The sequence below is a fragment of the Rhodotorula toruloides genome (genome assembly GCF_000320785.1).
Source record: "Rhodotorula toruloides NP11 unplaced genomic scaffold Scaffold22, whole genome shotgun sequence".
Lineage (NCBI taxonomy): Eukaryota > Fungi > Basidiomycota > Microbotryomycetes > Sporidiobolales > Sporidiobolaceae > Rhodotorula > Rhodotorula toruloides.
The window spans coordinates 79,423-107,076 of NW_015622982.1; the positions used below are offsets into that span (position 1 = coordinate 79,423).

General features: G+C 62.7%; 13 protein-coding genes across 13 annotated transcripts; 6 read left to right on the forward strand and 7 right to left on the reverse strand.

The window, feature by feature from the left end:
* Nucleotides 1-322: 322 nt before the first annotated feature.
* RHTO_03648 (uncharacterized protein) lies at nt 323-2,611 on the forward strand (the record flags this gene model as incomplete). The annotated part of the gene is made up of 2 exons (XM_016417317.1): nt 323-608; nt 684-2,611. 2 exons carry the CDS (start codon nt 323-325, stop codon nt 2,609-2,611), a joined length of 2,214 nt encoding a protein of 737 aa, XP_016271233.1.
* A 930-nt stretch (nt 2,612-3,541) lies between these two features.
* Nucleotides 3,542-5,905, forward strand: RHTO_03649 (neutral amino acid permease; the record flags this gene model as incomplete). Its single annotated transcript, XM_016417318.1, has 11 exons — nt 3,542-3,745; nt 3,864-4,088; nt 4,157-4,273; nt 4,373-4,471; nt 4,608-4,747; nt 4,812-4,904; nt 4,960-5,039; nt 5,094-5,446; nt 5,600-5,641; nt 5,773-5,796; nt 5,861-5,905. 11 exons carry the CDS (start codon nt 3,542-3,544, stop codon nt 5,903-5,905), a joined length of 1,422 nt encoding a protein of 473 aa, XP_016271234.1.
* Nucleotides 5,906-6,226: 321 nt separating this feature from the next.
* Nucleotides 6,227-8,020, reverse strand: RHTO_03650 (transcription factor; the record flags this gene model as incomplete). The annotated part of the gene is made up of 3 exons (XM_016417319.1): nt 6,227-6,958; nt 7,013-7,882; nt 7,940-8,020. 3 exons carry the CDS (start codon nt 8,018-8,020, stop codon nt 6,227-6,229), a joined length of 1,683 nt encoding a protein of 560 aa, XP_016271235.1.
* Nucleotides 8,021-8,907: 887 nt separating this feature from the next.
* Nucleotides 8,908-9,847, forward strand: RHTO_03651 (uncharacterized protein; the record flags this gene model as incomplete). Its single annotated transcript, XM_016417320.1, has 2 exons — nt 8,908-9,718; nt 9,780-9,847. 2 exons carry the CDS (start codon nt 8,908-8,910, stop codon nt 9,845-9,847), a joined length of 879 nt encoding a protein of 292 aa, XP_016271236.1.
* Nucleotides 9,848-10,363: 516 nt separating this feature from the next.
* On the reverse strand, nt 10,364-11,808 carry RHTO_03652 (uncharacterized protein; the record flags this gene model as incomplete). Its single annotated transcript, XM_016417321.1, has 2 exons — nt 10,364-11,492; nt 11,555-11,808. The coding sequence occupies 2 exons, from the start codon at nt 11,806-11,808 to the stop codon at nt 10,364-10,366; spliced, it is 1,383 nt and encodes a 460-aa protein (XP_016271237.1).
* Nucleotides 11,809-12,040: 232 nt separating this feature from the next.
* Nucleotides 12,041-13,665, reverse strand: RHTO_03653 (3'(2'), 5'-bisphosphate nucleotidase; the record flags this gene model as incomplete). Its single annotated transcript, XM_016417322.1, has 4 exons — nt 12,041-12,229; nt 12,397-12,651; nt 12,751-13,232; nt 13,533-13,665. The coding sequence occupies 4 exons, from the start codon at nt 13,663-13,665 to the stop codon at nt 12,041-12,043; spliced, it is 1,059 nt and encodes a 352-aa protein (XP_016271238.1).
* Nucleotides 13,666-14,287: 622 nt separating this feature from the next.
* RHTO_03654 (F-type H+-transporting ATPase subunit h) lies at nt 14,288-15,432 on the reverse strand (the record flags this gene model as incomplete). Its single annotated transcript, XM_016417323.1, has 5 exons — nt 14,288-14,417; nt 14,831-14,937; nt 15,038-15,093; nt 15,270-15,321; nt 15,406-15,432. 5 exons carry the CDS (start codon nt 15,430-15,432, stop codon nt 14,288-14,290), a joined length of 372 nt encoding a protein of 123 aa, XP_016271239.1.
* A 252-nt stretch (nt 15,433-15,684) lies between these two features.
* On the forward strand, nt 15,685-16,576 carry RHTO_03655 (mitochondrial ATPase inhibitor, IATP; the record flags this gene model as incomplete). Its single annotated transcript, XM_016417324.1, has 3 exons — nt 15,685-15,776; nt 16,121-16,205; nt 16,448-16,576. The coding sequence occupies 3 exons, from the start codon at nt 15,685-15,687 to the stop codon at nt 16,574-16,576; spliced, it is 306 nt and encodes a 101-aa protein (XP_016271240.1).
* Nucleotides 16,577-16,782: 206 nt separating this feature from the next.
* RHTO_03656 (von Willebrand factor, type A domain containing protein) lies at nt 16,783-18,870 on the forward strand (the record flags this gene model as incomplete). Its single annotated transcript, XM_016417325.1, has 10 exons — nt 16,783-16,787; nt 16,881-17,017; nt 17,084-17,308; nt 17,396-17,586; nt 17,680-17,857; nt 17,957-18,051; nt 18,117-18,224; nt 18,297-18,578; nt 18,650-18,714; nt 18,786-18,870. 10 exons carry the CDS (start codon nt 16,783-16,785, stop codon nt 18,868-18,870), a joined length of 1,371 nt encoding a protein of 456 aa, XP_016271241.1.
* Nucleotides 18,871-19,216: 346 nt separating this feature from the next.
* Nucleotides 19,217-20,540, reverse strand: RHTO_03657 (protein tyrosine phosphatase; the record flags this gene model as incomplete). Its single annotated transcript, XM_016417326.1, has 6 exons — nt 19,217-19,425; nt 19,508-19,650; nt 19,753-19,874; nt 19,993-20,074; nt 20,151-20,222; nt 20,290-20,540. 6 exons carry the CDS (start codon nt 20,538-20,540, stop codon nt 19,217-19,219), a joined length of 879 nt encoding a protein of 292 aa, XP_016271242.1.
* A 361-nt stretch (nt 20,541-20,901) lies between these two features.
* On the reverse strand, nt 20,902-22,768 carry RHTO_03658 (fmHP-like protein; the record flags this gene model as incomplete). The annotated part of the gene is made up of 3 exons (XM_016417327.1): nt 20,902-21,111; nt 21,170-21,527; nt 21,597-22,768. 3 exons carry the CDS (start codon nt 22,766-22,768, stop codon nt 20,902-20,904), a joined length of 1,740 nt encoding a protein of 579 aa, XP_016271243.1.
* Nucleotides 22,769-23,502: 734 nt separating this feature from the next.
* RHTO_03659 (vacuolar fusion protein MON1) lies at nt 23,503-25,527 on the reverse strand (the record flags this gene model as incomplete). The annotated part of the gene is made up of 7 exons (XM_016417328.1): nt 23,503-23,643; nt 23,705-23,831; nt 23,903-24,737; nt 24,801-24,915; nt 24,972-25,065; nt 25,127-25,213; nt 25,319-25,527. The coding sequence occupies 7 exons, from the start codon at nt 25,525-25,527 to the stop codon at nt 23,503-23,505; spliced, it is 1,608 nt and encodes a 535-aa protein (XP_016271244.1).
* Nucleotides 25,528-26,513: 986 nt separating this feature from the next.
* On the forward strand, nt 26,514-27,544 carry RHTO_03660 (pyridoxamine 5'-phosphate oxidase; the record flags this gene model as incomplete). Its single annotated transcript, XM_016417329.1, has 2 exons — nt 26,514-26,519; nt 26,579-27,544. The coding sequence occupies 2 exons, from the start codon at nt 26,514-26,516 to the stop codon at nt 27,542-27,544; spliced, it is 972 nt and encodes a 323-aa protein (XP_016271245.1).
* Nucleotides 27,545-27,654: the final 110 nt, after the last annotated feature.

The following is a 27,654-nucleotide window of genomic DNA, read 5'->3' on the forward strand; positions in this document are numbered from 1 at the left end:
ACCTCAACCGCGCGGTGCGACGCATGCCGAACTTCGCGCAGGAGGCCTCCGTGGACATTCCGGTCCTTCTCGCGCAGTTCTCTCGCTCGTCGACCGCTCCTTCCGACTAACTCAGCTTTGCACGACGCACTTGCTGCTCTCGCTTTCTCATCCCACGTGCAGAACGTACAGTGGTCTCGACCTCGACGAACCTCGCCGCTCCTGTTCTCCCCGCACTCTCCTCGCTCAGGTTCGAGCGATCAGACCCCTCTCTACCGCCGCCGCCTTTCGCTTATCAGACTGCTGCTCATTGCACAAGACCGACATCGACACAGCGCGAAGGATGCAGGTCCTCGAGGAAGCGGGAGACGAGGGCGTTCCCGTCTACAGCGCCTCCTCAGCGCGCGGCCAGGCTTTCGAAGGCCCCGTCGAGCCGGAAGGAGCCGCCAAGTCCAACACGGTGGCGACTGAGCTCGATGCAGGGAAGACTGCGGGCGCAGCGAAGGCGCGAGAGTGGTTGCAGCAAGGAGGCGGCTCGGATCGATTCGGCGGTGCTCGCGAACAGGCGTTCTCTGCGTTGCCCACCATAGGCGAGATCGACCTCGCCAAGATGAGCGACGCCGAGATCGGTGCGTTCACCACTCGCTCATCCAGTGCGACTCCGTCGAAGTGCGAGCTGATCCAGTCTTCCTTGCTCCTCGCAGCCCAGCACCACTTCCGACTGGCTCAGCAGCATCTCGAAGCAGCCCAGCGGCTCGCAATGATGGCAGCGAGCGCGCCGACTCCAAACCCTCAGCTCCTCACGCCCGCATCGTCAATCTCGTCTCGTCACGGCGGGCGACAACAGCTCGAGCGGCGACACGAATTACCAGCAGGTTACGAGGAGTCGGTCGTCGACCCGGACGAGGCCAGCTTCAGCTCACCCGTCTCCAAATCGGACACGTCGGGCGATCTCTCGCTCCTCAGCCCTCGTGAAGCGATCGAGGCCACGTACGATAGACGGCATTCGCGTCGCCTGTCAACGGCTCTGTCGACCTCCGCGCCCGAGAAATCGCACATGCCGCCTGCCTCGGCGCCTTCGCCGTCAGCGCTCTCGATCCGCTCAGCTCCTTCGTATCGCGCCTTACCGACGGAATCGACTCCTTCTCGACCACAGCCTCCTCCCCGCCGCGCGACTGTGGGCGCAAGCGCGTATTCGAAAGCGCATGAGGCGACGAAGTCGGTCGACTCCGCACATCACCGCGCGAACGCCGCCGAACACGCTCGCTCGGCTTCATCCTCGCAGAGCTCCACGCCTCGGTCGACTTCGACTGATCCGACTACGCCAGCGAACCTTCCGACGGCACCGGCGGCTCCAAGTGACCCCTCGCGTCCTGCGGCTGGATCTGCGACGGCGCCGAGCGTCCGTTCGCTGCAGAGCGAGCTCGAAGCGCTCGCCGTCGACTACGAGGATGCGCGTAGCGTGGCTGGATGGACGGACGACGACGCGAGGAGTGACTTCTTCGACGCTCAGTCGGCCTTCTCGCATGTCACCTCGTCCTTGCCTCCTGGCTACGAAGATGCGGCGCCGCCAGTTCCCGCGATTCCTGCGCACTTCCTCGCATCGCAAACACCCTCGGCTACAATTCCCTCGCCCGCGACGCTGCAGCAGCAGGTCTACGCCTCCCCTCCGTCGGGTCCGCCGACGCAACCTCCTCGACGTCCGGCTCGTCCCGACGAAGGCGACGGCCTGCATGGCTTCCAGCCTCGCCAGACGGGTACTCGAACTGTCGTCAATGTATCTCCTGCGTCAACGGCGCCGGCCCAGTCGCAGTACGCTGCTCTCCCCGCGCAGTATGCTGGGCAACCCGCCCTCCATGCCGTCTCCGCCGCGCCACAAGCCTACTCTGCCGCCACGCTCGCTCATCCCGCTCAACTGCAACCCCACTCCTACATCCTCGGCCCGAATGGACAGCCCATTCCCGTCTACGCATCATTTCCCGTCAGCGCTGCTCCGCAGGTCGTCCAGCAGCCAGCTCGCGCACCGCTTCCTATTCACGCCCAGCCTCTCCAGTACAGTCATGCGCTACCTTATTACCAGCAGCAAGTGCCTTCGGTGCCAGCTATGCAACCCCACTCGCGCGTGACCGTCACCCATCCCGCCCATCCCGCTCCGCTCTCCTACGGCAGCACGCCTCCAGCAGTCGTCGCCGCTTCCGCTCACGGACTCGCCCGCCACACCTCGGCCTCGTCACTCCCGCTCTACTCGACGCACGTCGTCGCCCACGGCCCGCCACCCCTTCCCACCGTCCCGCAAGGCGCCGTGGTTCGCAACAAGTCCTCCTCGTCTGCGCTCGATCAGGCTGCCGCCGCCGCCGCCGCGCCGACGACTCGCCCGCCATCCGCCTGGTCCGACGCCTCGTCGCAGCACTCGGCCGACACGGGGTCGATGTCGGGCAGGAAGAGCACGCTCGGACGGTTGCGAGCGAACCTCAAGTCTCCGCACGTGCGGTTCATGTCGCCCGATCCGACGCAGCTCAGCAGGAAGGACAGCAAGTCGAGCGGTAGCACGGTGAGCGGTACAGGTAACGATGAGGACGAGATGGACAAGCGGCGCCGGGCGCTCGCCTCGTCGCTGGGGATGCTCGTCTGAGGTGTAGACGGTCCTGAACGGCCGCCATAGACTGTTATATGATCGTACAGCCCATCGCGCACACCGATCCAGCAGCGACGAAGTCTTCATCCGAGAGCTGCCGAAGGAAGCCCTCGAGCGGGACGGCAAAGCGCAGGCGCGATCGCCACACTTGCAGGCCAGCGATTCGATGCTGCCGCTGGTGCATCGGCTCCGTAAGCGCATGTTGGGCAGAGTATCGCGTCGTTGAGAGGGGTTGCGGCGGCGCCGTGTCCAGCAGGAGGAGGAGAACTTGGAGGGCACGCTCGACGGGAGACCGCGCATTTGCTTCGGTCGCAGGTGCCCCGTCGCCACCACGACGCTGGAAAGCGCCACATCCCGTCCGCAAGGCGTCCAGAGTTCGGCAGCGGTGTCAGCGCATTCCTCGAGGACGCCGACTGCCCGTGCTCACGCTCCCTCGCATCGTTCGCGACCGCTTCATCCGGCTCGAGGCCATCGATCCTCCGCCTGGAGCTGCTGTTATCCTCCAGAAGGCTCGTGTGCCCCGCCGGCAGCCCCGGGATGCACTGGCTCGCCGGCACACTCCCTTCATCAGGTTGCGCAACTTCATCGCCGACCTTTGCCTTCGTCCCACTTCCCGCTCAGCGCTAGCGGGACCCTGCTGCTTGGCTGACGTCGACAAGACAGCGCAACGCGGCTGAAGGACGGCTGCGGCAGTGGACGGGATGGCTTCCCGGGGCGCCCTTCCCCCCGCCCTCCTGCTCAAACGATCAGAGCTGGGGACTCTCAAACGTTTTCTTCCGAAGCTCGAGCGCCCTCGAAGTGGCTCTCCGAACGGGCAGGAATCTTTCTTGGCCCCGCGCTCAGCCTCGCTCGCGCTTGTTTTCTCCCTCCTCTCGCCGCCGTCTCGCTGCTTCGCTCGCCTGCCCGCCCTCGCTGATCGCTCAGTACATGTCGGCCGCTCTCTACAACCACGAGCCCGAGGCCTACAACGAGAAGGGACAGATGGAGAAGGAGCAGAGCGCGAGGGAGAACCCCGAGGATGGGCACCTCCGTCCTGTCATCGCGGACGCCTTCGCCCTTCGCGAAGGCGAGGAAGGAGAGGACTTCAAGACGCTGGGATGGTTCAAGGCGGGCCTGGTCATCACGTGCGAGGTGCGTCGCCTATTCAAGGTGGAAGCAAGGCGCCGTCTCAGGCCGCTTCAAGGCGGCCGCCGCCTTGTCTCCTCCGACAGTCCGTCCCCGTACGCTCACTGAAACTCCTTTGACACAGGCCATCGCCCTAGGCACTTTGAGTTTCCCCAAGAACTTCTACGCTTTGGGTCTTGTGGGAGGACTTATCGCAAACGCCGGCTTCGTGGTTATCGCTTTCTTCACGAGCTGCGTGATGGTCGACTTCAAGCTCCGGTACACCCACGTTCTCAACGCTGCGGACGCCGGCCAGGTCATGTTCGGGAGGATCGGATTCTGGGTCTTGGGAATCGCCATGATTGCTAAGGTACGTCCCCTTCTGGGCTTTGCCGCTCCTCCTGTGCTCTACTGACCTCTCCTGCCATCCGTCTGCAGTCCATCGGCCTCGCGGCGTCGCACGTTCTCGCCGGAAAGATCGCCATCAGCACTTTCGACGGCGGCGCGAACTGCTCTATCATCTGGGCCGTGGTCATCGCCGTAGTCTCCGCCGGCGTGAGTCCAGCTTTCCATGGTTGACTGGAGCGCGCGTAGTCCTCGCGGCAGGGCGCCGCCGCTCGACAACCCTCATGCTGATCGTTTCTTTGTTCTCAGCTCTCCTACCACCGCAAGTGGTCCGGTTTGACGTGGCTGTCTTGGATCTCCCTCACGTGCATCGTTACGGCGTGCATCATCACCATGGCGGGCGTAGCTGTGCGTTTTCTGTTCTTCCCATTCCCGTCGTCGAGGAAGGAGGTCCGGGGTTCCGCCCAACTCTCTTCGCACTTCTCTTCTCTTCGTCCGCTTTCATCGTATAGTTTGCTGACTTGTTTACGCGCTGCGACGATAGACCCAGAACCCCGAGCGCCTCATCAAGAACAACGTCCCGATCGAGTGGCACGCCTTCAACCGCGATGCGAAGCTGGTCGACTCGGTAGGAGCCGTTTTGAACAGCGTGTTCGCGTACGGCCAGGTCATGGCTGTCCTGACGTGCGTACAGGATCTCAGCGGACCCTCCGGGGCGAAGGCGGCGCTGACATCCCGCGAAAAACAGCTTCCTGCCTGAGATGCGTCGCCCGGAGACTTTCAAGCGCAGCATGCTGCTCTCGCAGATCATCTCGCTCGTCCTCTACTCTGTTGTCGGCTCGTAAGTCGCGCGCTGTTCGTTCTGGGACCGTTGCTGACCTTCCGCTTCTCTCCAGCGTCTGCTACGTCTACGCCGGCCAGTACGTCACGTCGCCGGCACTCACGATGACGACGCACACTCTACGCATCGTGTCCTGTACGTCCAGCTCCTCTGGAGTTCCCGGAACGGCCGCTAACTGCCCCGGAACAGACGCCTTCGCCCTCGTTACGATCGTGGTTTCTGGAATCGTGGCGTGCAATGTTGGCGCCAAGTTCTGGTACACGACGTCGCTCCGCAACAGCGCGTTGCTGACCTCGAAGGGCGGACAAATCGTCTGGCTCGCCATCATCGGCGCGATGTGGACGGTCGGCTTCGTTTTGGCCGAATTGATCCCGTTCTTCGGCGACCTCCTCACCATCGTGTCCGCCTTGACCTCGTCCTGGTTCGTAGTCGGGTTGGGCGGGATCATCTGGCTCCACCTGTACAAGAAAACGGGAAACCCGGATGGCGGATACTTCAAAACTCCCACACGCACGTTCTTCTTCTTCTTCTCGGTCCTCCTGGTACGTCTATTCTTCTACAGCCCACTTACAACACCGGGGAGGAGCAGACGGCGAATCCACAACGGTCTTAGACGAGATGTCGCTTGACGACGAGAGGAGACCTAGTTCTGGACGACCGTAGCTGACCCCTCTTCCCCTCCGCTTCGTCTACAGATCCTCATCTCGTGCGCTTTGACGCCTCTCGGTCTGTACGCGGTACGTTCGGCGCTCCCTCGACGAACAAAGAGATTTCCGACCTGACCTTACTCGCTTCGCATCCTCTCACTCCTCTCCCTCATCCGTCCGTCACCTCACTCGGCTCGTACCGTCTCTCACACGACTCACAGGCCATCGAGGGCATCAAGAGCGGCGTGCGTCTCGCTTTTCTCTTGGATTTTCGCGCTCTGTCACTCAGCTTCCTCCACGGACTCGCAGTACGCCAAAGGCAAGTTCCACCACCCGTTCTCCTGCGCCGCCTAGACCTCTCCTCTCGCCTCTCGCCGCGCCTATACCCGCCCGCTCAAAACGGCCGCACGACGCCGACTAGCACTTGTAGAACCCGACTCGGCCCTGCTTGTAGACTCGCTCTCTCTTCTCTCCGTATGGGTTGTGAGATGGATGTGATGATGTATTTTCGGTATGCGAACGAGCAGCGGGGAGATTCGCGCACGAATGGAGACGATACATGGACGGTCCGTGAGGGAACGCAAAGCGAGTGGAGAGGGCGCAACGACAACAAAGCCAAGAACTGCTCGGAACGAAAAACGATATACAGAGTGAAATGAGAAAGTGCGAGCCCGCTCACGCCACGCCCGCCGTGCGCCTCAGGAGCGACACTTCAGTCGCTAGCATGTCACTCGCGCTCCACCTCTTCGCCTGGCCCCTCAGCACGCGCTCGCACAAGTCGAGGTCCTGAACGATCTGAGCGATCTGCTTGGCGGGACAGGCGACCTGGTCGATGGGCGACGACGGCGGAGAGGGGCAAAGCGAGTTGTCGCCCGTCGAGTACGACTCGGCTTCGAGGAGGAGTCCGCGCGAGGCGACGACGAGGCAGCATCCGAAGAAGGGGTGGTAGAACGCCGACTTGCTCGTGCCGGGAGAGACGGGCGAGAGAGGGAGGTCGGCGCCGCCTGCGAAGGTCTTGACGATATCGACGATGCCGCGTGCGGCGCGGGCGATCTCGCGGCGGTGAGGCGAGGGAGGGAGGCAGGTCGTGTCGAGGGAGCAGGGGAGGGCGGGTGCGATGTAGGGCGAGAGGGGGGACTGGGAGGAGAGGACGAGGATGATGGCTGCGAGGGAGAGGAGCGCGCCGAGGAGGGACGAGTGGCGGAGAGCGGCTTGCGAGAGGAGCGCTGGCTCGGCTGGCAACGAGGCGAGAGTCGACCTGGCGATGCTGTGAATGACGTGCGAGCGGTGGACGATATCGTTCAAGTAGGCCGGTTGGGCGGAAGGGTCGACGGCCCAGAGGTGAGCGTAGTTGGTCGCGTCGAATGCGAGGCGGAAGGCGTGACGCTGGACAGTCGTCGCATCGAGCTGCGGAGTGCGGCAGTGAGAAGTGGGCGATGCGAGACAAGGACCTGGACGTACGACACTCGGAGGCGGAACATGCGCTAGAATGCTCGCTCTGACGCCCATGATGATGCCCAGCTGGATCTCCATACCCCAGCAATACCACCCAAGCTTGACGAACCCGTCCTCCGCCTGCAATTCTCCGGCCGTCTGTTCGCCCGCCCATCCACGCGCGGCAAGTTCCGTGCACGTCCACTGCAGAAGCTGCAGTGCGAGCGACTTGTTCTGCGCTGCGAAAGCGTGGAGGAAGAGAAGAGTCGTCGCTTGAAGCGTGCTGAGGGCGAGAGGGCGGACGCGCGAGGCGAGGTCGATGGATGGAGGGGAGAGAGAGGGGTCGAGGATGCAGCTGACGGCGGCAGGGAGGAGCGGGTCGGCCGTCATGAGGTAGTTGGAGAGCGAGCTGATGTCCGAGGGGAGCAAGGGTACCCATGGGTAGGCGTCTTGGAGGAAAGCGATGGCGAGAGGGGTGTGGTCGACTGGCGGGAAGCGTGTGAGCGGGCGAAGGGGACTCGGCGGCGTCGGCAACCCCGACGTCGGGAACGTAAAGGCAGGCATCGGCTGGGGCGCCTTCTCTGAGCCCGTGTCCTGCGAAGAGCTCGAGTTGGACGGTGACGGCGAACGATCGCCTGAGCCTGAGCCTGAGCCTTGGGGCGAGGGGAGCTGGACGGGCTGCCTGCTCCTGCTCGCGCTGCTCGAGCGGGCGTCGATGACATTGCCCGCCTCATCCCTCAGCAGCCTGCGTGGCCGGCCTTTCCTTCGCGATGCGGCGAACGAGCAAGTCTCGCCATGCTTCGTGCAGCGCGAACAGACGGGGTGGGGTCCTTGCCACTTGGCGAGGAGATCGGGATCCTCGAGTGCATGGAGGTACTCTTCTGACAAGCCCGTGCACTGCGTACGAGGCGCGGTCAGCGTGGCGGCGGCGAGGAAAGCGGGAAGCGAGCGCACCTTGACTTTGGCCTGCCTGCAAGCGAGGCACGACTTGGAGGGGCGTTTGCGCTGGCCGGTGACGGGGATTGGGCGGGTCATGGCGTGATTCTGAGCGGTGAGAGGGAAGCGAGGCGGACGAAGAGATGAGGATGGATGGAGCTCTACTGCCGGAGTCGACACAGGCCACCAGGAGAGCTGGCGATGCTGAGGAGTGTAGGTGAAGCAGTAACTCGATTTGTCCGGCAGTCAGTATAGCCTAGCGAGCGACTCGAATCGACTCGTCGAGAGGTCGAAGCGAGGGAAGGGTGGTTGGGGACGTCCACCGCCGCTACTTGCGCTTGCTGGCGACTGAGACGATGCTACAGACCTCCAAGGACACCGCCAATACCCGTCACGCCTGCCCTGGCGCTCTGCAACGGCCGACACCGCCTCCCCGCCTCCCGACTTCATCCAACGCCGGCACACACGCTCGCAGGGCAGACAGAGCTCATCGAGGTCTCACTGCGTGCAGATACAGGCTGGACAGAACCGCAACTCCCAGCCAGAGACCGAACTGGACTTGCGCGACGAGGCTTGCTTCTGATCGCCGACGACCAGCCTCCTCGACCGCTCGCTCTGCCCGTTGAGACACTCACAAGCTCGAGGCACCGCGGTTTCAACTGGCACAGCCGAGTGACTGCGTGTGACGGGCGCGCCGCTGCTCCACGGCCACCTCTCCCTCTTCTCCTGCTCCCCCTCACTCCCGCTGTCGCTTTCCTCGCCGTCGCTCTCGTCCGCCTTCTTACTGATCGTGGGACCGCACACGACTACTCGGGAGTGCAACGCTTCAAGCCCCGCACCTCCTCAGGTCTGTCCTCGACTACCAGCCTCCTCCGGACTCCGCTTTAGTCTCGCCCAGCTCCGCAAGACTCGCTCGCTGACGAGTCGCTTCCTTTTTCCTCGCAGCTCCTCGCTCTTACTCGACCACTCCAACTCCAGCGACCACCATGGCCCCCTCGACCCGCTCGGCCAAGGAACCTCGTCTCAACTTCGGCGCCTCGAAAGCCCGCGCCGCCGCTCCTCCCGCCAAAACCACGACGACCGGTCCCGCCGACGCCATGACCAAGCTCTTCCGTCGCGAATTCGCCGCCATGATCTCTGTCCCTCCTTCGACCGCCCTCGCGCTCGAATCGTCCGACTCGAGGTTCAAGTCGAAACTCTCGGTCGAGGTCCTCGCTATGAACCAGCAGATCTCGTCGGACGGGACGCAGTCGACGTTGCAGATTTGCGCCGCGGTCGACTCGAAGGGCAGGGAGGTGGGAGAACGCTGGGTGAACCGCTCGGTTGGGTTCCGCGAGTTCTTCCCGCTGGTCGGCCGCGTGCCGAAGCGTCCCAGGCAGCTCGAGGAAGACGAGCCGGACCGCGACGCCGAGGAGATGCAAGACGAGGAGGAGGCGGAGTCGCGCAAGAAGCGCGCGAAGAAACCGCACCCGGTCAAGCGATCCAAATCAGACCGGACTTCGACGTCGTCCTCGTCCCGACGAAACCGCGACAAGCCCTCCAAGTCTTCTTCGTCGCGCCGCGAACGTCCCGACGAAGACGTCGACTCTGGCGACGAGACCGAGACTGGGCCCTCTTCGTACGGACGAGGCAAGCGCGCTTGCACCGGTCGCTCTGGTGTCGCCAGTACGAGTTGGCCGGGCACCTCGCCGTCGCCTTACGACCTCAGGCCTGTCAAGAGCGAAGAAGTCGCGGACGAGCTTTCGTCGCTATGCGGAGCGGTCGACGACCTCGCTGTCCGCACGACCGTCGAGCCGGGTGCGTCCGCTCCCCTTCCCGCACTTGCTTGCAGGTATACTGAAGAACATCGGCCTTGCAGAAACCGACGTCGAGGTCGGCACGAGCACTCGACGCAGCCAGAAGGGCAAGGGCAAAGCGACCGCCTGATCCGTTCCGCCCTACCTCTCTGCCGCCTTTCTTCTTGCCCCCATCTTCATCTCTACGCAAGCTATCCTGATGTGTTGCCCCGACACGCTCGACACGCTCCACACGCCTTCTCTGACGGACTCTGTGCGACTCGAATCTCTCGGATGTTTTGCTCTCCATGAACTTCGGTTTGTAACGTCTCATTCGCCTCACCGCGCGCGCCGTACGGAACTGTTGAGGAGAGCAGCGCTTGAGCGCGAGTGAGGCGGCAGACTTCCAACTCGCGAGGAGCTCGAGGTCGAGGAGCCTGGCTCGACGTTCAGTCTGGTCGAATCTGACCATGCTGGTGGAGCGACAAACTCGAGGAGTGAAGAGGAGCAGAGGGAGCTACATTGCGATGCGTGCGAAGGGGAACGTGCGACTACGAGGTATGCGACAAGAAAGGAGGAGGAGGAGGAGGTACAGGAAGCAGAATAGTCGGTACATGACAAGCACGACTCGAGAGTATGCCAACAGAGCCAGACAAGATCCTCCGCTTCACTGCGCTGCTTCTCGAGCGTCCGCCGATTCACCGCGACCGTCTCCCTTCTCGTCCTTGCGCCCACCTCGAACAGCCGACCAAGCCAGTTCCCCCACTGCACCCGCAACAAGTGCTCCGGCGAGTCCAAGGCCGAGGGAGATCTCGACGCCTGAACGAACGAGCGAGAGGGGCTTCGTAACGGTGTCGAGAACCGGATGGTGAGGATGCGTCGGCGAGGAAGGTTGTGAATCGGAGGCGATGAGAGCGGCGTCGAAGTGGTCGATGGGTGGGGTGAGAGGCGGAAGGTGCGGCGCAGGCGGCGAAGACTGCTCTTCTTCAGCCTCCTCGGCAGGGTACGACTCGCGAAGACGCGGGACCTCGGCGGCGACGAGTCCGACAACGGGGACGTTCGTGGCGAGTTGCAAGCCTGTGTCAATCGTCTTGGCTGCAACATCTGTGCCGAGCGCGACGGTCGAGGCGGCGAGGTTGAGGCTTGTCGAGGCGGCGAAGGAGGCGACGTCGAAGGGGAAGCGGGCGGCTCGCCAGCCGAGGCGAGCGGGAGCGAGGGCGAGAGAGACGAGCGTGTGTGCGGGTGATGGCGGCGCAGAAGTTGGAGAGGCGGATATCGGAGCGTGAGGAGGAAGCTGGTTAGCGACGGGCGGTATCGCGTCGAGCCCCTCTGCGTGCCCATCCTCCTCCAGCTTCGCTTCGTCCACCGGAAACTCCATCTCAACGACGAGCGCTTCTCCGACTCGCAATTCCTGGAATGGCGGCGCGGCGCCGTCCGACTCTGCTTCACCCTGCTCCTCCTTCGCAACCTCTTCCTGCTCATGCTTATGCCGCTCTTCCTCCTCTTCCGCCGCGACAACCCTCTCAACCCTCTCCTTCGGCAACTTCTTCCTCAACTTGCCACCCTCATGCGACTTGACCCGCTTCACCTGCACCTCCTCGACCTTCTTCGCCTCTTTCGCATGCTGATCCGCGTCGAGCGACTCGCGCAACTTGGCTAGGGCGCTGACGGACGAGGAGGAGGGGATGGGTTCGAGGGAGGTGTGGGAGGAGACGGTCGCGATCGTGCTTGTCGAGACGATGCGGCGATGAGAAGAACGAGCGGGTGAAGTCGAGGTCGAAGCCACGGAAGATCCGCTGCGCGCGAAGCGAAAGCGTTATTACCATCTTGACGACCGCGTCAAGACAACGGAACGCACCCCTGCTGCTTAGCCGCCGTCTCCCATTCGCCCAACCCCCTCCCGGCGGAAGCCTCCTCCCCCCCGCCCGCCTGGACCTCCGCGACAGCGACAACCGGCGCGACACTCTTCAATGCGACAGGAGCAGCCGTCGCACGCGATCCGGTCGAGAGGAGAGACGGAGGACGCGGCGTCCAGGGATTCTCGGGCGAAGTGGTGCTTGGCGGAGGAGAGGAGTGGGAGGGCTCTGGGCGGTGTTTGCGCAGCTTGGGCATTGCTGAGAGAGTAGAACGGAGCCTGGCAGGACCGGCGAGCGAGAGGAGCACGATGCGGCGGAATGAAAGAGGTTCACGCCGAACTGGCGAGGAGAAAGCGAGAAAGGGGTCGCCTTAACTCGCAGATCGAATGACGGAGCCGGTTGTAGTACAGTCTATATCGTATGCAATGCATCACACACGCCCGCGGATAATGCTACACTTTTCCTCACCGACTCCGCCTTGCGCAATTCTACTTCTTCTCTTCGTTGACAGCCTGCTGTACCGCCTGGATGACCTTTGCGTGCCAGTCCTTGTGCGCGGCGACGACGCCCTTGTTGCCGCGGAGGGTGCGGCCGAGCGAGAAGTCGAGGGGCTTGCCGTGCATGTCCGAGACGACTCCGCCTGCTTCGGCGACGAGGAGCGAGCCCGAGGCGTGGTCCTGATAGGCGTGTGGGCGGATACGATGAGCGTGAGGATGGAGAGATCGAGTTGGCACAGGAAATCGCGACGGAAGAGAGAATATGAGGTGAGAGAAGGGAGAGGGGAAATCAGCCGCCGTCGTTTCCCGCGAAGTCTCGAGGAAAAACGCTTTTCGCGCGCACTTACCCAAACTTTCTCCTGGTACGTCTCGCTCACCGGCAGCCTGAGGTAGATATCCCCGTCGCCCCTCGCAATCGAGCAATACTTGGCCTGCGAGTCCATCCTGACCGAGTCCTTGGTGATGCCGAGCAACTGGGCGATACGTGCGTTGGTCGAGTGGTCCGAGTGGCCTGCTTCGACGGATTCGCAGAAGGAGGCGGAGGAGAGCGAGGTGAGAGTTGACATGGAGATAGGCGTCAGGGTTGACGAGGTGAAGGAGCGCTGTGGGAGGTGCGGGCTGCGTCAGTACTCTGACGAGCACGAGAGCGACCAAGCGACCCGTATGACTTGACGCCTCAACCGCCGAGGCTGCGCACGCACCTGGAAAGCCCCCTCGCCCTTGACAGCCACGAACAACGCGCCCTTCTCGCCGTCCTTGTTCTTCGGGTCGAGCGGGAGATTCGGGCACCCCATGACGCCGAGGACAACCTCACCGTCCTCAATCAAACCCAGGCAAACCGCATACTGGCCGCCACGAAGGAAGCCCTTGGTTCCATCAATCGGGTCGAGCGCCCAGTGTCTCCCGCTCGGTCCGCCCTCCGAGTTTCCGCGATCAATCGCAGCGAGCCAGTCTTCCTCGGTCTTTCGCGGTCCGGACTTGACGCCCTCCCAAGCGCGCTCTTCCTCCTCGAGCGGGAGAGACTCGCCCATTGCCTCTGAGGCGAGACGGACGATTTGGTCTTTGATCGCGGACTGAGAGGGCTGGCGTAGGTCGGAGGAGTCTTCTTCGCCGATGATGCGGTCGGTGGGGAAGTGCAGTGCGAGGAGGGACGAGACGAGCGCTTGAGAGGTGTAGTCGCCGACTGTAGGAGCGGGTGGGAGACGTCGTCAGCGTGCGCTCGGGCTCTAGTCCATCGTTTGTGTCGTTCTGCCGATCGCGTGAGCGGAAAGAAGCTCCCGCGAGCCTTTGGAGAGGTAAGTCCGCTCCTCCTCCCGGACGAGACGAGGAGAACGGATGCTGCTTCGCTCGTCTCCGAAGCCAGCCAGTCCTTCTCCATCTTCCCGCGCTTCCTATCTACCATCCCCCTCGTCCCTCCCTCCCTCCCATCCCTCCCACCCCTCCTCCCCTCCTCGCCATCCACACGCATCAAGCCTCAACTCACCCGTAACCGGACTCTTATCCCTCTTCTCCACCCCTCCACTTCCCACCAACTGCTCCTGCACTTTCTGCGCAAGGAGCGAGGCTTTGAGGACGGCCGAGAGGGCGATTTGGCGTTCGTTTGCGTAGCGCGACATGGTGTGGGAGATGGTGGGGAGGAGGCGGGTGAGGCGCGTGAGAGGGGACAGGGTGGGCTGCGTTCGTTTGAGCGAGTGCAAAGGGGTGCGGTGAGGAGAAGGAGGAGGAGGAGGAGGAGGAGGAGGAGGAGGAGGAGGAGGAGGAGGAGGAGGAGGAGGAGGAGGAGGAGGAGGAGGAGGAGGAGGAGGAGGAGGAGGAGGAGGAGGAGGAGGAGGAGGAGGAGGAGGAGGAGGAGGAGGAGGAGGAGGAGGAGGAGGAGGAGGAGGAGGAGGAGGAGGAGGAGGAGGAGGAGGAGGAGGAGGAGGAGGAGGAGGAGGAGGAGTAGGAGGAGGGAGGTGGGGCGGAGCTGGGTATTGTTCTCGCTGGATTCGCTCGCAGAGAAGCTTTTCACAAGCCGTACGAGGACCAACGGAATGCTCGTGCGCTCCCAGCTGAAGCAGGGCGAGCAAACAGCGGAAAGGAGGCGTCCTCCTCCTCCTCGCAAACCGGTAACTCATCGCGCTCTCCTCTCTCTCTCCCCTCCCGTGCACCCCGAGATTCCAGAAGAACGAATTCTCGAATTTTACCCCCTCCCTCCCCTCCCCTCTACCTCTCCCCCTCCCTCACCGCTTGTGAAGGCATCTAGTGCTTCGCCTCAACCTTGACGTCCTGCTCGCAAAGCTTGAGGAAGTCGTCGGCTCCGAGGGTCGCGTCGTCCTCGGTTGCTTCGGCTGCGACGCCCGGGGTGGTAGAGGCGACGTCCGGGGTGGAGCTGTGCGCGCGCGAGGGGGAGGGTCAGTGGGAACTCGTACGACGGGGCGTCATGAGGCTGGATCAATCAGCGGGGAAATGTCGGGCGTCCCAGATTTCGAGCCAGAAAAGAAAGCGGTCGGCGAATCCTCCCATCGTCAGTAGTTCCGCCCGCCCAGAGACTGCAAATTCCCGTCCCGTCTCGTCGTTTGCCCCCAACCCATCCCATCCGCACGGGCTTGCTCCTCGCTAGCACGGGGGGAGGTGATGGGTCGCTCCTCCCCCCTGTAAGCAAGCAGTCCCAAGCGACCCATCTCAGCTGGGCTGTCCGCCCACCTCTCCCTTCTCCCCGCTCTCCAACCCTCCCCATCTCCTCGCCAGCACCAGAAACCAGAAGCCGGGAGAGAGAGCACGACGAAGAACCGGGTAACTCACGCCTCATAAGCAGCCAACTCTCCCGCCAACGCCTTTGCGTCCGGCACCTCGGGGGCCTTGGGTGCCGAGGGGGTCGAGTAAGACTTGGTGGCGCCTTGGGCTGAGGCCTGTATCACTGAGCGTTAGCGAGGTGTGCCCCTTCTTGACTCGTGGGGCGAGAGAAGGGAGAGCGAGGGAGATGAGGAGAAGCGAAGAGGGGAGACGAACGGCGGGCTTGGGCTTGTAAGAGCGGAGTTCGCGGAGGTAGAGGTCCTGAACCAGATCTGCTCAATCGCACAAACAACAAGCACCGTTAGCTTCTCGTGCTCGTGCGAGGGTGAGGGATGGGGGCGATGGGAGGACAGGTCGACCCGGGTGTACGAGGGAATGGGTGTCGCACGTCGGGGGAAGTCGAGTAGGTTGTAGAGAGGTCCAGAGGGAGTAAAGAGGTGGGACGAACCCTTCCTGGGCGCGCTGGTGGCCGAGAACGGCCTAGCGACGAGCGGGCGAGCCTGCAACGACCAACCCACCCAGTCCTCGGTCAGCTGCTGCTCGAGTGCTGGGTTTCGGGTGAGTGAGCGTGCAGGGAGACGCACGGCGAGGACGATGCGGCGTGCGAACATGGCTGGTGGGTGGGAGTGGTGCGAGGGGAGTTGGGCGAGGTGAGCGAGGTCTGCGGCGAGGAGAACGGGGTCGACGAGGACTCGACAAGGGAGGGTGCGAGTTGGACTGTGCGCAGTGTGAAAGCGCACTACGATTTACTAGAGTACTAGCGAGGCATTTGCTGTGCTAGTCACTTGCACCCTCTCCTGCTCACTGACCTGCCCTCACTCTCACACTCGCACTCTCACTCTCTCAGACACACGACTCCAACGATGCTCACCACCATGCTCACGACCGCCACCCGCGCACCCACCGCCCGCATCGCCCTCGCAACCCGCGCGTTCTCCGTCTCTGCTCACATCCGGTGCGTCACCTGCCCCTTCGTCCCGCTCGCCTCGTTCTCTGCGTTTTCGCTGGATGGATGGGCTCGGAAAGGGCGGTGGAGGTGTTGGAGCCTGTTCAGCATTGAAGAACTGGCGGACTCACGCGCGCGAGAGGGTGCATGAGCGGGCGGGGACGGGGGACGGGACGAGAGGGCGAAGGGAGTCGAAGGTCCCGCTTGCTCTCCGTCGACGGAGCGTGACCAGTCTACTCGTCGTGATACTCCTTCATCTTTTCTTCTACGCCTCGAAGAACAAGCGAACCCAATCCGAGCTTTCTCTCGTGCTCGACGAGCCGAACTAACCTATCCTCTCCCCTCGCACGCAGCTCGGAAGGCATGCCCTCGGGCCACAGCCAGTCGTCGTTCAACAAGCGCGAGAAGGCGCAGGAGGAGGCTTACGTGAGGGATGCGGTGCGTTGCGGTCTCGGGCTCGTCGTTTGTCGGTGTGTGCGGGCGCAGTGGGGATTGCTTGGCGGTGAGGGAGGGCTTGGAGGTGGAGTTGGAAACAAGGGAAGAGTGGATTGAGGAGGCTAGAATGGAGCGGACGGAGCGGACGGAAGGCACGAATGGGCATCTCCATCCTCTCACCTCCCAAGAGTATCCAACTCGACCGTGAACTGAACTGACTTTCGCTCCATTCGACCGTCGCGCAGGAACGCGAGAAGCTCAAGGCGCTGCGCAAGTCGATCGAGGCGTCCAAGGCGCACCTCGAGGAGCTCGAGTCGCAGCACAAGGACCTCGAGGCGTCGATCAAGAGTGGAGAGAAGGCCGCGCCGCAGTGATTCACCCGGGAGTTGCTCAGGACGAGGAGTACGATGAACCACCTTGCAATCAGGCATTAGTTTGGCAGTAACTTACTCAGGACGAGGGGCTGAGAGGGGGCTGTGCACACCCTCGGGGTTCCCGTGGACCTCAACTCGCTCGCTTGCTTTGTCCTCCTTCAACTCTCTTCTCCAGCTATCAGACTTGTATACAGAACACGCTATCAATGGGGTGCGCACACATCTCGCTACACACCGCTGAACCCGCTCGCTCACCCTCCCGCTTCCCGTTTTCCCTCCCCCACCTCGTCACCCCTTCCCACAGACTCGCCTCGAAACTCGCCGCAGCCCAAGCCGCAGGACACGCAGCCACCCCAGGCTACGGATCCGGCGCTTCTGCTTCTCCCTACCCTCCCGCACAGGGTTCAGGTGGGTATGGAGGAGGAGCGGCAGGTCAACCTCGTACGTCTCTTGCCTTGCCTCGTCATCTTGAAACTCGCGATGGAGCTGATGAAGGGGAGGAAACAGCATACGGCCAACACGCTCAACCGCCTTCGTACGGCGCTCCTGCTCCGCCCATCCCCTCGGGTCGCCCTACGCAAGGACAAGGACAAGGACAGGGACAGGGACTGCCTTACCCTGGTGCACCGGCTTCGCAGGGTGGACCTGGATACGGACAGGGACAGGGAGGGTACGGAGGAGGGTACGGAGGAGCGCCTGGGGGATATGGACAGCCGCCTATGGGTCAGCAAGGTTCGTTCGCGTTTCCCGCGGCTCTTTCTCAGCTTCCGTCTGCCAAAGGAGCGAGACTGATGAAGCGGTTTTGCACGTCTGGAACAGATTACGGCCAGCCCCCTCAGCACCCTCCCTACGGCGGTCAACCCGGAGCTTACGCGCAGCAATACGGTGCTCCGCCGCCTCAGCAAGGGATGTACGGTGCCCCTCAGGGTCACGTGATGGGCGGCGGCGGAGGACCGGCGACGAACCCGCAGGTTATCGCGACGATTTTGAGGAACTGTGTGCAGGATCAGGTTCGTCGCTTCTCTCCTCTCCGTTCCTTCTTCTTCTCCTGCTCTCCACACGCAGACTAACACCCTCCATCCTTCCCGTTCCCGTTCCGACAGCACATCGAATCCTTCTACCCACCCGCCTCACTCGACTCGCTCGCGCAGCGGATCGCCCAGTCCGGCGCCCTGAGCCGCATCGCAAATGAGTGGCGCATCCCGATGGAAGTCGCGATGGACCTTGCGAAACTCGCGCTGTTTGATACGGTTTTGTTGGTCGATGATTCGGGGTCGATGGGTGAGTCGAGGCGGTTCCTCTTTCTTCTTCTGTCCCGCGCTCCAGTGGATTCGGACTCGTGAACGGCGGCTGATGGTACGAGTGGAATTTCCCCGGCAGCCTTTGAGGAGAACGGTTCGAGGATCGACGACGCCAAACTCATCGTCTCGCGCGTCGCGACCGCCGCGACTCTCTTCGACACAGACGGCATCTCGGTGCGTTCCCCTCCGCCTCCTTCCCCTCGTCATCCACAGGAGCTGATGAAGAGGACGAGGAACAGGTCTATTTCCTCAACTCGAAGACGGTCGGGAACAATGTGACGAACGAACAGCAGGCTCAGCAGTTGCTTGCGGGGATCAAGTTTAGCGGTCTCACGCCGCTTGGGACCGTGCGTCCCGTTCTCTCTCTCTCTCTCTCGCGCGCGCGCGCGGGAAGCTGATCGTTGAGATGCGCATCCCAGTCCCTCGAGCAGAAGATCCTCCAGCCCCTCCTCGTCAGCCCAGCACGCCAAGGAACCCTCCGCAAGCCCCTCCTCGTCGTCTGCATCACCGACGGTGCGCCCGGCGGCGAAGACCGTCACACGATCGTCCGTGCCATCACCCGTGCCAAGCGCGAGTTGGCGCAGACCCGTTTCGGACCCGACGCGTTGAGCGTCCAGTTGGCGCAGATTGGGAACGATTTGGGCGCGAGGCAGTTTTTGGGAGAGATTGATAGTCATCCCGAGGTTGGTGGACTGGTTGATGTGCGTTGCGATCGTTTCTCTGCCTCGTCGAAGGCTGTAGGAAGCTGATTGTTTGATTCGATGGCGTGCAGGTCACGAGCAACTACGAGCTCGAGGCGGATGACTTCCAGAAGACGACCGGCCAGGACCTCACGCCGTGCGTCTCGACCCCCTCCTTCCTCCTTCTCTATCTCGCACGAGACTGACGCGCGCGCTCCACCGGGGTAGGGAACTCTGGCTCGTCAAGCTCATGCTCGGACCGATCGACTCGAGTTACGACCTCAAAGATGAGAACACGGGTCGCCGGCACTAGTCGCATACCTCGACTTCCGCCGTCTGCATTCTACCCTCCTCTCCTCTCAGTTCAGAGTGAGTGTGTTACTACATGTACTTGGCCTCTTGTCTTCTCCCCTATCGAAACAAAGCTGTGCAATCCAAAGTTGTGTCCTCTCAGCACTCCTCTCGCTCGACACTTCAGGAGTACGGTCTCGCTCCCGCATTGCAAGCGAGCCGCGTCGAATAGTCGTCAAGGAATCTACATACAGACTGAGCTGAAAGAACGGAAGAGAATGGGAACGGATTACGGAGGGGGGTGTTTCCGGAGTATCTTTGTGGGTATCTGCCTCTGCTCGTCTCCTCACCACCAACGCCGCCCGGCCTCACTCCGACTTCCTCGTCTTGCTCCTTGTGCTCCTCGCCGGTGTCGCGCCCAACGCCTCCGGCAGCACGTTCTCGGGCGTGACAGCACTCGTGATGTCCTTCGGTGCGACGCCCGTCTTCTTCGGCGTCACAGGGGCCGAGCGCGAAGAAGAGCCCGAGACGTGTTTGCGGCGCTGCGAGTGCATGTAGGACATGAGGAACGCGAGGGCTGTTCCGACCGAGACCTTTTTTCGTCAGTCTCGATTATTTTATCTGAGGAGCGGGAGGAAGGTGGAGAGGAGGGAGCGCACCGGGAGGCCAGCCTGTGACGAGGATGTAGACGGCGTACATCGCGAGAGTGCCGTATTGTTCTTTGGCGTGCGGGGCGGAGAAGAAGATTAGCGCTGCTTCCGAGCCGGCGCCGACGGGGTAGAGAATGTAGAAGGCTGTGTAGCTGTGGAACGGGAAGCCGTGTCAGCGCGAGCTGTCAAGAAGTGCCCTCCTCGCGAGGCGAAAGCCGTCTCTGCCGAGACTAGGCACGAGAGAAGGTACTAACCGAAGCCACTCGAGCGCCTTGATCTTGATCCCTTGCAAGCCGGTCGCGTAGTGCGTGTAGCGGATCATCTCGGCGAACGACCAGGCGGTCACCATCGAGACGTAGAACGGCGAGCGGGCGACCTGTTTGCGCAAGCGAAGCGAACGTCAGCGGGCTGTTTGTCCCCTTCGCGCAGAAGCTTCGGGACAAGACGCGCTTCCGCTCAAGCAAGGCATCTACTCTGGAGGAAAGCGCAATCACCTGCGGGAAGAACTCGCACACGCCCCAAACAAGCGCGAGGCGAGATGCAATCTGGGCGACCGTCGTGCCGAGCGGGGAGCGGCTGCGCGTCGACATCATGAGTGCATCAGTATGCCGTTCCCCTGGAGAGACGGAGCTGCAAGTAAAGCGCGACGCACACGAGGCGAGTTGCCGAGTGGACAGCCTCGAGGAGGGCGGCGGTTTGCACCCATTTGACAACGTCGCCGACTCTGCGTACGCGACGGTCAGCATAATCCATCATGAGAGACTCGGCCAACAACAAGGACTCGTGCGCACTCATCGAAAGCCCCGGTTGCCCGCTTCCTGAACGTCTCGCCGACACCCTGCAAGCCGGCCCACTCCTTGATACCCGTGTAGCCGTCTCCGCCACTCATGTGCACAGCCACGCGGAACAGCACGCAGCCCCAAGCGAGCGCCGAAGCCGTGTTGTACGCCGTCAAGTAGAGAGTCGTTGCCGGGCTCGCCGCCGAGCGAGCGGTCGCGGGCTTGCCCTTGCTCGGCGTCGTCTGTACTGTCTTGGGAGGCATGCCTGCTGTGCAAGGAGTTCAGCGAGACGAGCGAGCGGAGTGGTCGCGAGCAGACCGTCCTCGTCCTCATCAGCCAACAATCCGAGAGAGGCAACTCGGCGGCGAAAGGGTCCGGCAGGATCGGGGACTTGTTGCGAAGGACCGCATCGCACGGGCTTTTGCGGTGGAACTGAGGAAGACGACGATGAACGACTGCGACTGAGTGGGAGGCTACAGAGGAGAGAGGTCGCGACAGCAGGGAGAGAGGGGGCGATACAGGGCTTAGGGACACTAGAGGATACAGATGTGCGGACGAGGCGGCTGGTATCGTGTATTAGAAGGGGTTGCGATGGTAGAGAGTGTCGGAAGGAGGGAAGGAAGGTCAGGAGGCATAGACGCTTGCCGCATCCTCGTCGTTCAGCTCGACTCCGGCCGCCGAAAAGACGTCGCGGATCTCGGCGTGGTTGCGGGTCGTCGACATCCGGGCGGCGAAGAGGCAGTCGACCTTGTCATCGACGTCGTTGTACTCGAAAACAAACTCGCCGCCGAGCTGCGTCTGGCTGCCAGGGTACCGAGGCATGGCGACACCAGCCTGCAAGAGAGAGTGCGTCAACAAGAGAAGGCAGGCATGCCGCGGAACCGGCGCGCACCTTGATGGACGAGGTGACGTTCTCCATATTGCTCTTGACGATGTAGGACCCCTTGTCCGCCTCCTTGCCCATGTCCCACGTCTTCTTTGTCATTCCCAGCGCCTTGTACAGCGCGCGTTTCCGATCCGAATACAGCGGGAACGGCGTATCCATCCGATCGCGATATGCCGAGATCAGGGTCGGTGAACCAGAATTGACAAGGAGGACGTAGAGAGGCGGAATGACGGGAGCAGGATTCGAGGCGGTGCTGGACATCGACGAGAACGTGGTGGCCGTGAGCGAGACGAGGTTGAGGCTTGCGCGGTTCAAGGCCTCGACGTATTGCGCGCAGAGACCGCACCAGGCGTGGCGGAGGAAGCTGCGCCGTACACACACGAGTCAGCCTCAACGCGCACGGACACGGACTGGGACAGCGAAAGGAACGCACATGACGACGACCTTCTTGTGCCCGCGGTGCTTGATCAACTCGCCAAACGTCACCTTCTGACCGCCTTCTGCAACGAGCTCGCACTCGCTCGCCGCCTGCATCGACTCTGCCGTTGGCAGAACGAAGCGCTCGAACTTCTCCTTCTTCGTCGTGCTCCGCTTCCTCCGAAGCAAGCGCCGCGCGACCATCTTCGACCGTTCGTCCGCCGGCGTGAGGGGCGCCGAGCGAGTTGGAGATGTTGACGGTCCAGCAACCGGTTCTTGGCGTCCGAAAGGTCGTGCCGTGGCGGTTGTCGTCGTCTGGAAAGACATGGTTGGCGTCGCCGTAGCAGTTCCCCCTTCACCCTCGCTCTCGCTCAAGCCGAGCACTCCGCCTTCACCAGCTTCTCGCGCTCGCGTCTCGTCCACTCGCGTGATACCCTCCTCGACGAACGCGCTGCCGCTGACGCTGCGTTGCCGTCCGAGAGGCTGTCTCGCCGAGAACGGCGATGCGCCTGCGCCGGGCAGCGAAGGCAGCGGCAGACTTGGGCGTTTCGAAAGGCCGAGGCCGAGGCCAGCCGGCTCGCCCGCCAGGAGGATTTGCTCGCCCTCCGAGAAGAAGTCGTCGTCTTCGGATATTGGCGAGGCGGGAGAGAGAGGCGAGGTTGGCGCATCGCCGCAGCCACAGTCGACGATGGCTTCCTCGACGTCGGAGCTGCTGAGATAGGGTGGAGCGGCGGGCGTAGCGGTGGCTGATAGGCGAGTCGAAAGGAACTGTCGTGCGGGTCGACCCCTGGCATCTTCCTCCGTGAAAGACTCCTCATCCGTCTCGTCCACGTCCAACAATGCCAACTGGACACTCAAGTCGTTATCCTCGGCACCCTGTGTGTGCGACAGACGGGCGTCCTTTGCCGTGAACGCGCTGCTGGCAGGAGTCGAGGGTCGCGTTGAGACAGCTTCCTCGGTCGAGGCGGCCGAGTCGATGCTGGAGTGGGACGATGCAGGCGACGTGTCGCCCTGGTCGACAACTGGTCGGTTCGGACGCGAAGGGAAGACGAGGCGCGAGGGAGGCGAGAGTGCCGGGAAAGGAGGGAAGGGCGGCAGTTGCGGTGAGCCTGCGTTCATCGGGACAGGCGGGAGGGGTACTGCTGGTGCAGGGGACGCAGCGCCGTCGGACCTGCGCAAACCAAACATGGCTGGAGACGGGAGGAGAGGTCGCTCGAGCCACCGGGGCGGGAGGTTCGTCGGACAAAGGTCGTGTCGGGGCTGACGCTAAGAGGTGATCACGAAAATGAAGGCGATCTGGTGAGCGGGCTAGAAGCCGCAGGCGAGCGCTGGAGAGGTGCAGCAAGCGACCGCGTTGGCGAAGACAGCAGCGTCGTTGGATGGGGCGAGAGAGGTGCGCCCCTTCGCTGCCCGTGCAGCCCTGGAGATGGGCGTACGGACGATGATCCAGCCCGCAAAGATCGAAGGGCAATGGAAACGGAGCCAGGTCTCGATTCGACAGTCGGCGGCGACCTTCCTGAAGGAGCAAAGCTATTACGCTCCGTTATTACACACTTCAGGAACGACCGCACGCTTCGCTCGTCGACGAGGAAAGTGCGAGGGAGAAGGAGCGTCCGAAGCGGCGACACGTCGCCTCAATGGGCGGCTCTTCCGTCGTCGACTTTGCACGGACTGGCGTTCCCTCGACGCACGCGACGTCGCAGAATCTGCGAACAAAGCACAGTTAGGCAAAACAAGGCATCTCGGCGCTGTCGAGACTTCCGGCGCAGACGGCTGTGCGTACCAGTTGAAATCGCTCCTCGCGACCGCGCGTCGAACGCAGCGCGTGTGTCGTGACCGCTTCGGGCTTGTCCGGTGCGAGTCGACTGCGACGCAGTCGTCGAGTACTATGTAGCGAGCGAGCCGCCGCCGAGACCGTCGCCTCAGAACGACGGAGCGTTCGAGAGGAATAGCTCGTTCTCCTTGCCGGCGACGAACTTGCTGATAGACCTGGCCGCATTGACGACAGCCGAATGAGGAAGCAAAGGCGCGGTGGCGAGGTACAGCTCGAAGGACGACGTGATCTGGCAGAGACGAGTGTTCAGCTGGAGGCGCGACGGCTGGGAACGTCAGAAGCGGACTCACCCGGCCGAGAACCGCTTCGTGCTCGGTACGCAGGTACTGTACTTGCGCTGCCTGTCGCGATGGCGCTCCTGCCGCCGCCGGTCGAGGATGCAGAGCCGTGTGGAGGTGCTGGTAAAGCGTGATGAGCCTGCGAGACGTAGCGGGTCGTGTCAGCGCCTGCACTGCACTCGTACAGAGAGATCTTTGTTGTAAGCGCACCTGCGTCTCGCCTTTTCGCCCTCGCTTTCCTCCTCACCGCCATACTCGCCTTCCCAACCGCACATCGTAACCTGCACCTTCGACTTGTCCTTGTAGACGAAATGTCGCAGACCCGGTACGGCAAGCTCGCCGAGCGAATAAGACTGCCGAGCGCGAAAGAGGAGGAGCGGGTGCAAGAGGCCGCCATCCGGAGCCGGTGGTGGTAGCGTCGAAGACGATGTCGCAGCAGACGTTGCCGACGGCGAGGCGAGCAGACGCGCTTTGATGCCTTCTGCCGCAGCCTTGACGCCGAGGAAGGAGTCGCGTTGCGAGCTGAGCAGGACGAGCCCGACTCCGTCTTCTGGTGGTTCCGCCGAACTGCCGTCTGCAGACCGCCCAGACGAGCCGACGTCGAGGAAGGAGATGTAGGCGTGAAGGAAGCCGCGAGGATTGAAGCGGGGAAGGCAGATTGGAAGCCACGACTCGGCGCCCGGTTCGAGGAGGGGCGAGGAACGCGGAGGACGCGGAGGCGGAGGGTCGCCATTCAACGTCGGAGTTGCTGACGGGCTGGGCGAAGCCGACTTGCGCTTGGCGTAGATCGTTGACAGGAGGAGGTGGAGGTCGGTAGGGTGAATCGAGTGTTTTTTCGGGCGGAGCAGGGTGACGAGACGACCTTTGGCAAGTAACAGGACGTAGAGGAGGTCCAGGTCGCGTATGACGTCGCGACCTGGGTTGAGTGCGCGAGCGAGATCCTCTCGTGTCGGTGTCGGCAGCCGATAGACTTCTATCGAGGAGAGGAGCATGGGGAGGGAGACCTGCAGCGTCGAGACGAGCGAGTCGAAGAACGGTTCTGTGCCTGCACAGGTTTGCTGCGTAAGGTCACATCGTACCGCGACGTCTCTGACCCAGCAGAACGCACCCTCCATCATCCGCCGCAAGTCGAAGTTCGTCCGCTTGGCAAAGATGGCCTGCAGCTGCGCGAGCGTGACGACGCTGAGCATTTGAAGGTACAGGTAGTCAAGGTGCATTCGAAGCTGGGGGAGGCGAAGCGTCAAAGGCATACGCAGAGCTTCGAAGGCGGTGCACGTACGATGTTCTCCGGTTCTCCGTGCGAGCTAACGACGACCAGGTAAAGAGGCGGCTTCAGCAGAAACGAGATCTTCGTTTGGCCGACGTCGACATAGCTGTCGAGGGTGGGAGAGCATCAGGTTTCTGCATTCGCGTGGAGAAAAAAAGTCGACGAACCGGATCTTGTCACCCTCGTCCGCAAAGATGGAGATGATGGCCTGCATCACGCCCACAAGACCCGTAGCGGCTTCCTCGTCGTCGTCACTGTCAGCGAGGCGGAGCTCGTGAGTTAGCGAGCGAGACGCGGTGGATAGTCTGGGAGGAACGCCGCGAAGAAGGCCGATGGAAGAGAGAGAAGCGAGAACTTACGAGGTATAGACCAGCTTTCCCGCCGTCGACAAAACGAAGTATCGCCGAGGCATATCTGCAAGAGCTTCCTCCCGGCTGGTCGGCCGCAGCTCCACCTCCTTCTCCTCAACGTCCAACTCGACAGCCTTCCCCTTCCCCATCTCGTCCCGTCTTCGTTGTTCGACGGACATGGTCGATGGCGGCGCACGAGCGAGCTGGGCGCGCAGCATGTCTCGCGGGTCGGGCTGGCCTTCCGAACGAAAGACTACCGACGCGGAGTCATTGTCTGCCAGGTCGTCGTCATCTTCGTCCGCTTCGTCGTCGTCGTGCGCGAAGGAGGCGTCGTTGAGCGAGTCTGACGTTGCAGAGAAGGCTTCGGGGAGAAAAGGCGAAGACGTTCGGGGAAGGTCGAAGAGGCGAGTCGACGTCGACGGCGAGGACGAGGCGGAAGCCGTACTGTCGACTGGCGCAGTGGAGCTAGGAGGATGCAGTCGAGCGTCCTCCACCGCATGTCGAGGAGCGGAATCTTCCTCGTGAGCATGTTCGTGCACCTCCTCTGCCCGCCCTTTCCCCTTTCCTGCGTCCTGAGCCTCCCCGCCTCGAGCTCCTCTCGTTTTTCCTTCCCTCGCACCCTGCAACCGCTGAGCCAGCCCTTCCAGACTCGAAGCAGAGCTCGCCTGACTGCCCGCGCTGCTCGAAGATGAGGTCCTCGACCGTGACCTGCTTCCTCGGCGCCTCCGTTCCGGTTCTGACCTGTCGGCCGTGAGGTCCGTTGTCTTGGCAAGGCTGGAGACGCTGCGCATCGTCCGCTTTGCACGACCCCCACCAATATCCGATGAAGCCGCCGCGTCCGCCAGATCCCGCATGCTGGGGCTTCTGCTGCCGCTGCCAGTCTGCCACACTTCTCGACTCCTTGTCGGCCTGTGCGGAAGCGATTCCTGCGCTGTAGTCGAGGTGGTAGACGGGGCGACGCTGGCGGAAGAGGGGGAGCGCAGGCCCGCGAGAAGCGAGGGAAGAGCGGACGGTCTGGACGGCGTGCCATGCTTTTCAGGCGAGCTTGGTGCCATTCTAGCGGGAGAACAAGTCAATCCGAGCTGTGCGAACGTGAGGTTCTCCTCCGACCTCAGGTTCGCCTCTTGGTCTCATACAGTTCACTGCCTACACCTCGCACTCGTCCGAGACTGCTTTGACGACGCCACGACACCACAGGGAGTGTATGCAAGTGCGTATGAAGCAGCTCACCGCATCCGATCCCGGCGGTTGACTCCCCGAACTTCGCAGATCCACTCCCCTCTTCGCCATCTCGCACCTTCATCTTCGCGCCTGACTGCCCGTCACACTCTCCATCGCGCATCTGCGACCCTCCTTAGCCCGGTCATCCCCATCATTCGCACCCGTACTCCGCCCCGATCCTCCTCCTCGACCCCTACCTCTGCCTGCCTGCGATCCCTCATGACCTCAACGAACCCGCAAACGCTCGCGTCCGTCTCAACGCACGAGACGTACCTCTCGCAAGGCATCCCGTCCGCCTCGACCCTCGACCCCAACCCGATCGTTCAGTTCTCGAAATGGTTCTCACACGCTCAGTCCCGCCCAACCGACGTCCCCGAGCCTGAAGCGATGTCCATCTCCACCGTCAACTCCCAGACGCACATCCCCTCGACCCGCGTCGTCCTCCTCAAGCAGGTTGACAATCGCGGCTTCATCTTCTACACCAACTACTCGTCGCGCAAGGGAAGGGAGCTCTTCCCTGACGGAGACCACGAGTCCGACTCACCGCGAGGAGGCTACGTCTCGCTTGCGTTCTACTGGCGAGCGCTTCACCTGTCAGTCCGCGTCGTCGGCAAGGCGGAGAAGGTCGACCGCGCGACGACGCAGGCTTACTACGATTCGCGGCCCGTCGGAAGCCGCATCGGCGCGTGGGCGAGCGAGCAGAGCACGGTCTTGAAGAGCGGCACGCGTGAAGAACTGGAGGAGCGGGTACACGAGTTTGAGCGGCGCTTTGGCGTCCCTGAAGGAACGGCGACCGGCTCAGCAGTCACGGCGGGACCTGCGTCCTCCGCTCCCGCGAAGCCCGTCGAGAACGTCAACATTCCCGTTCCGCCGTTCTGGGGCGGCGTCAGGGTCGTCCCGTTCGAGGTGGAGTTCTGGGCGGGACGCGAGAGCAGGTTGCACGACCGCTACCGGTACACGAGGCCCGAGGGCGACGAGAAGAGCGAGTGGAAGATCGAGCGGTTGAGCCCGTAGTATGACGACTGGACTTCGACGGGCGTTGCATAGCCTGGTCGTTGCGGAAATCGAGAGGGGACAGTCGCGGAGGACAGCAAGTCGTCGGAAACGCATCCGCATACACAGCC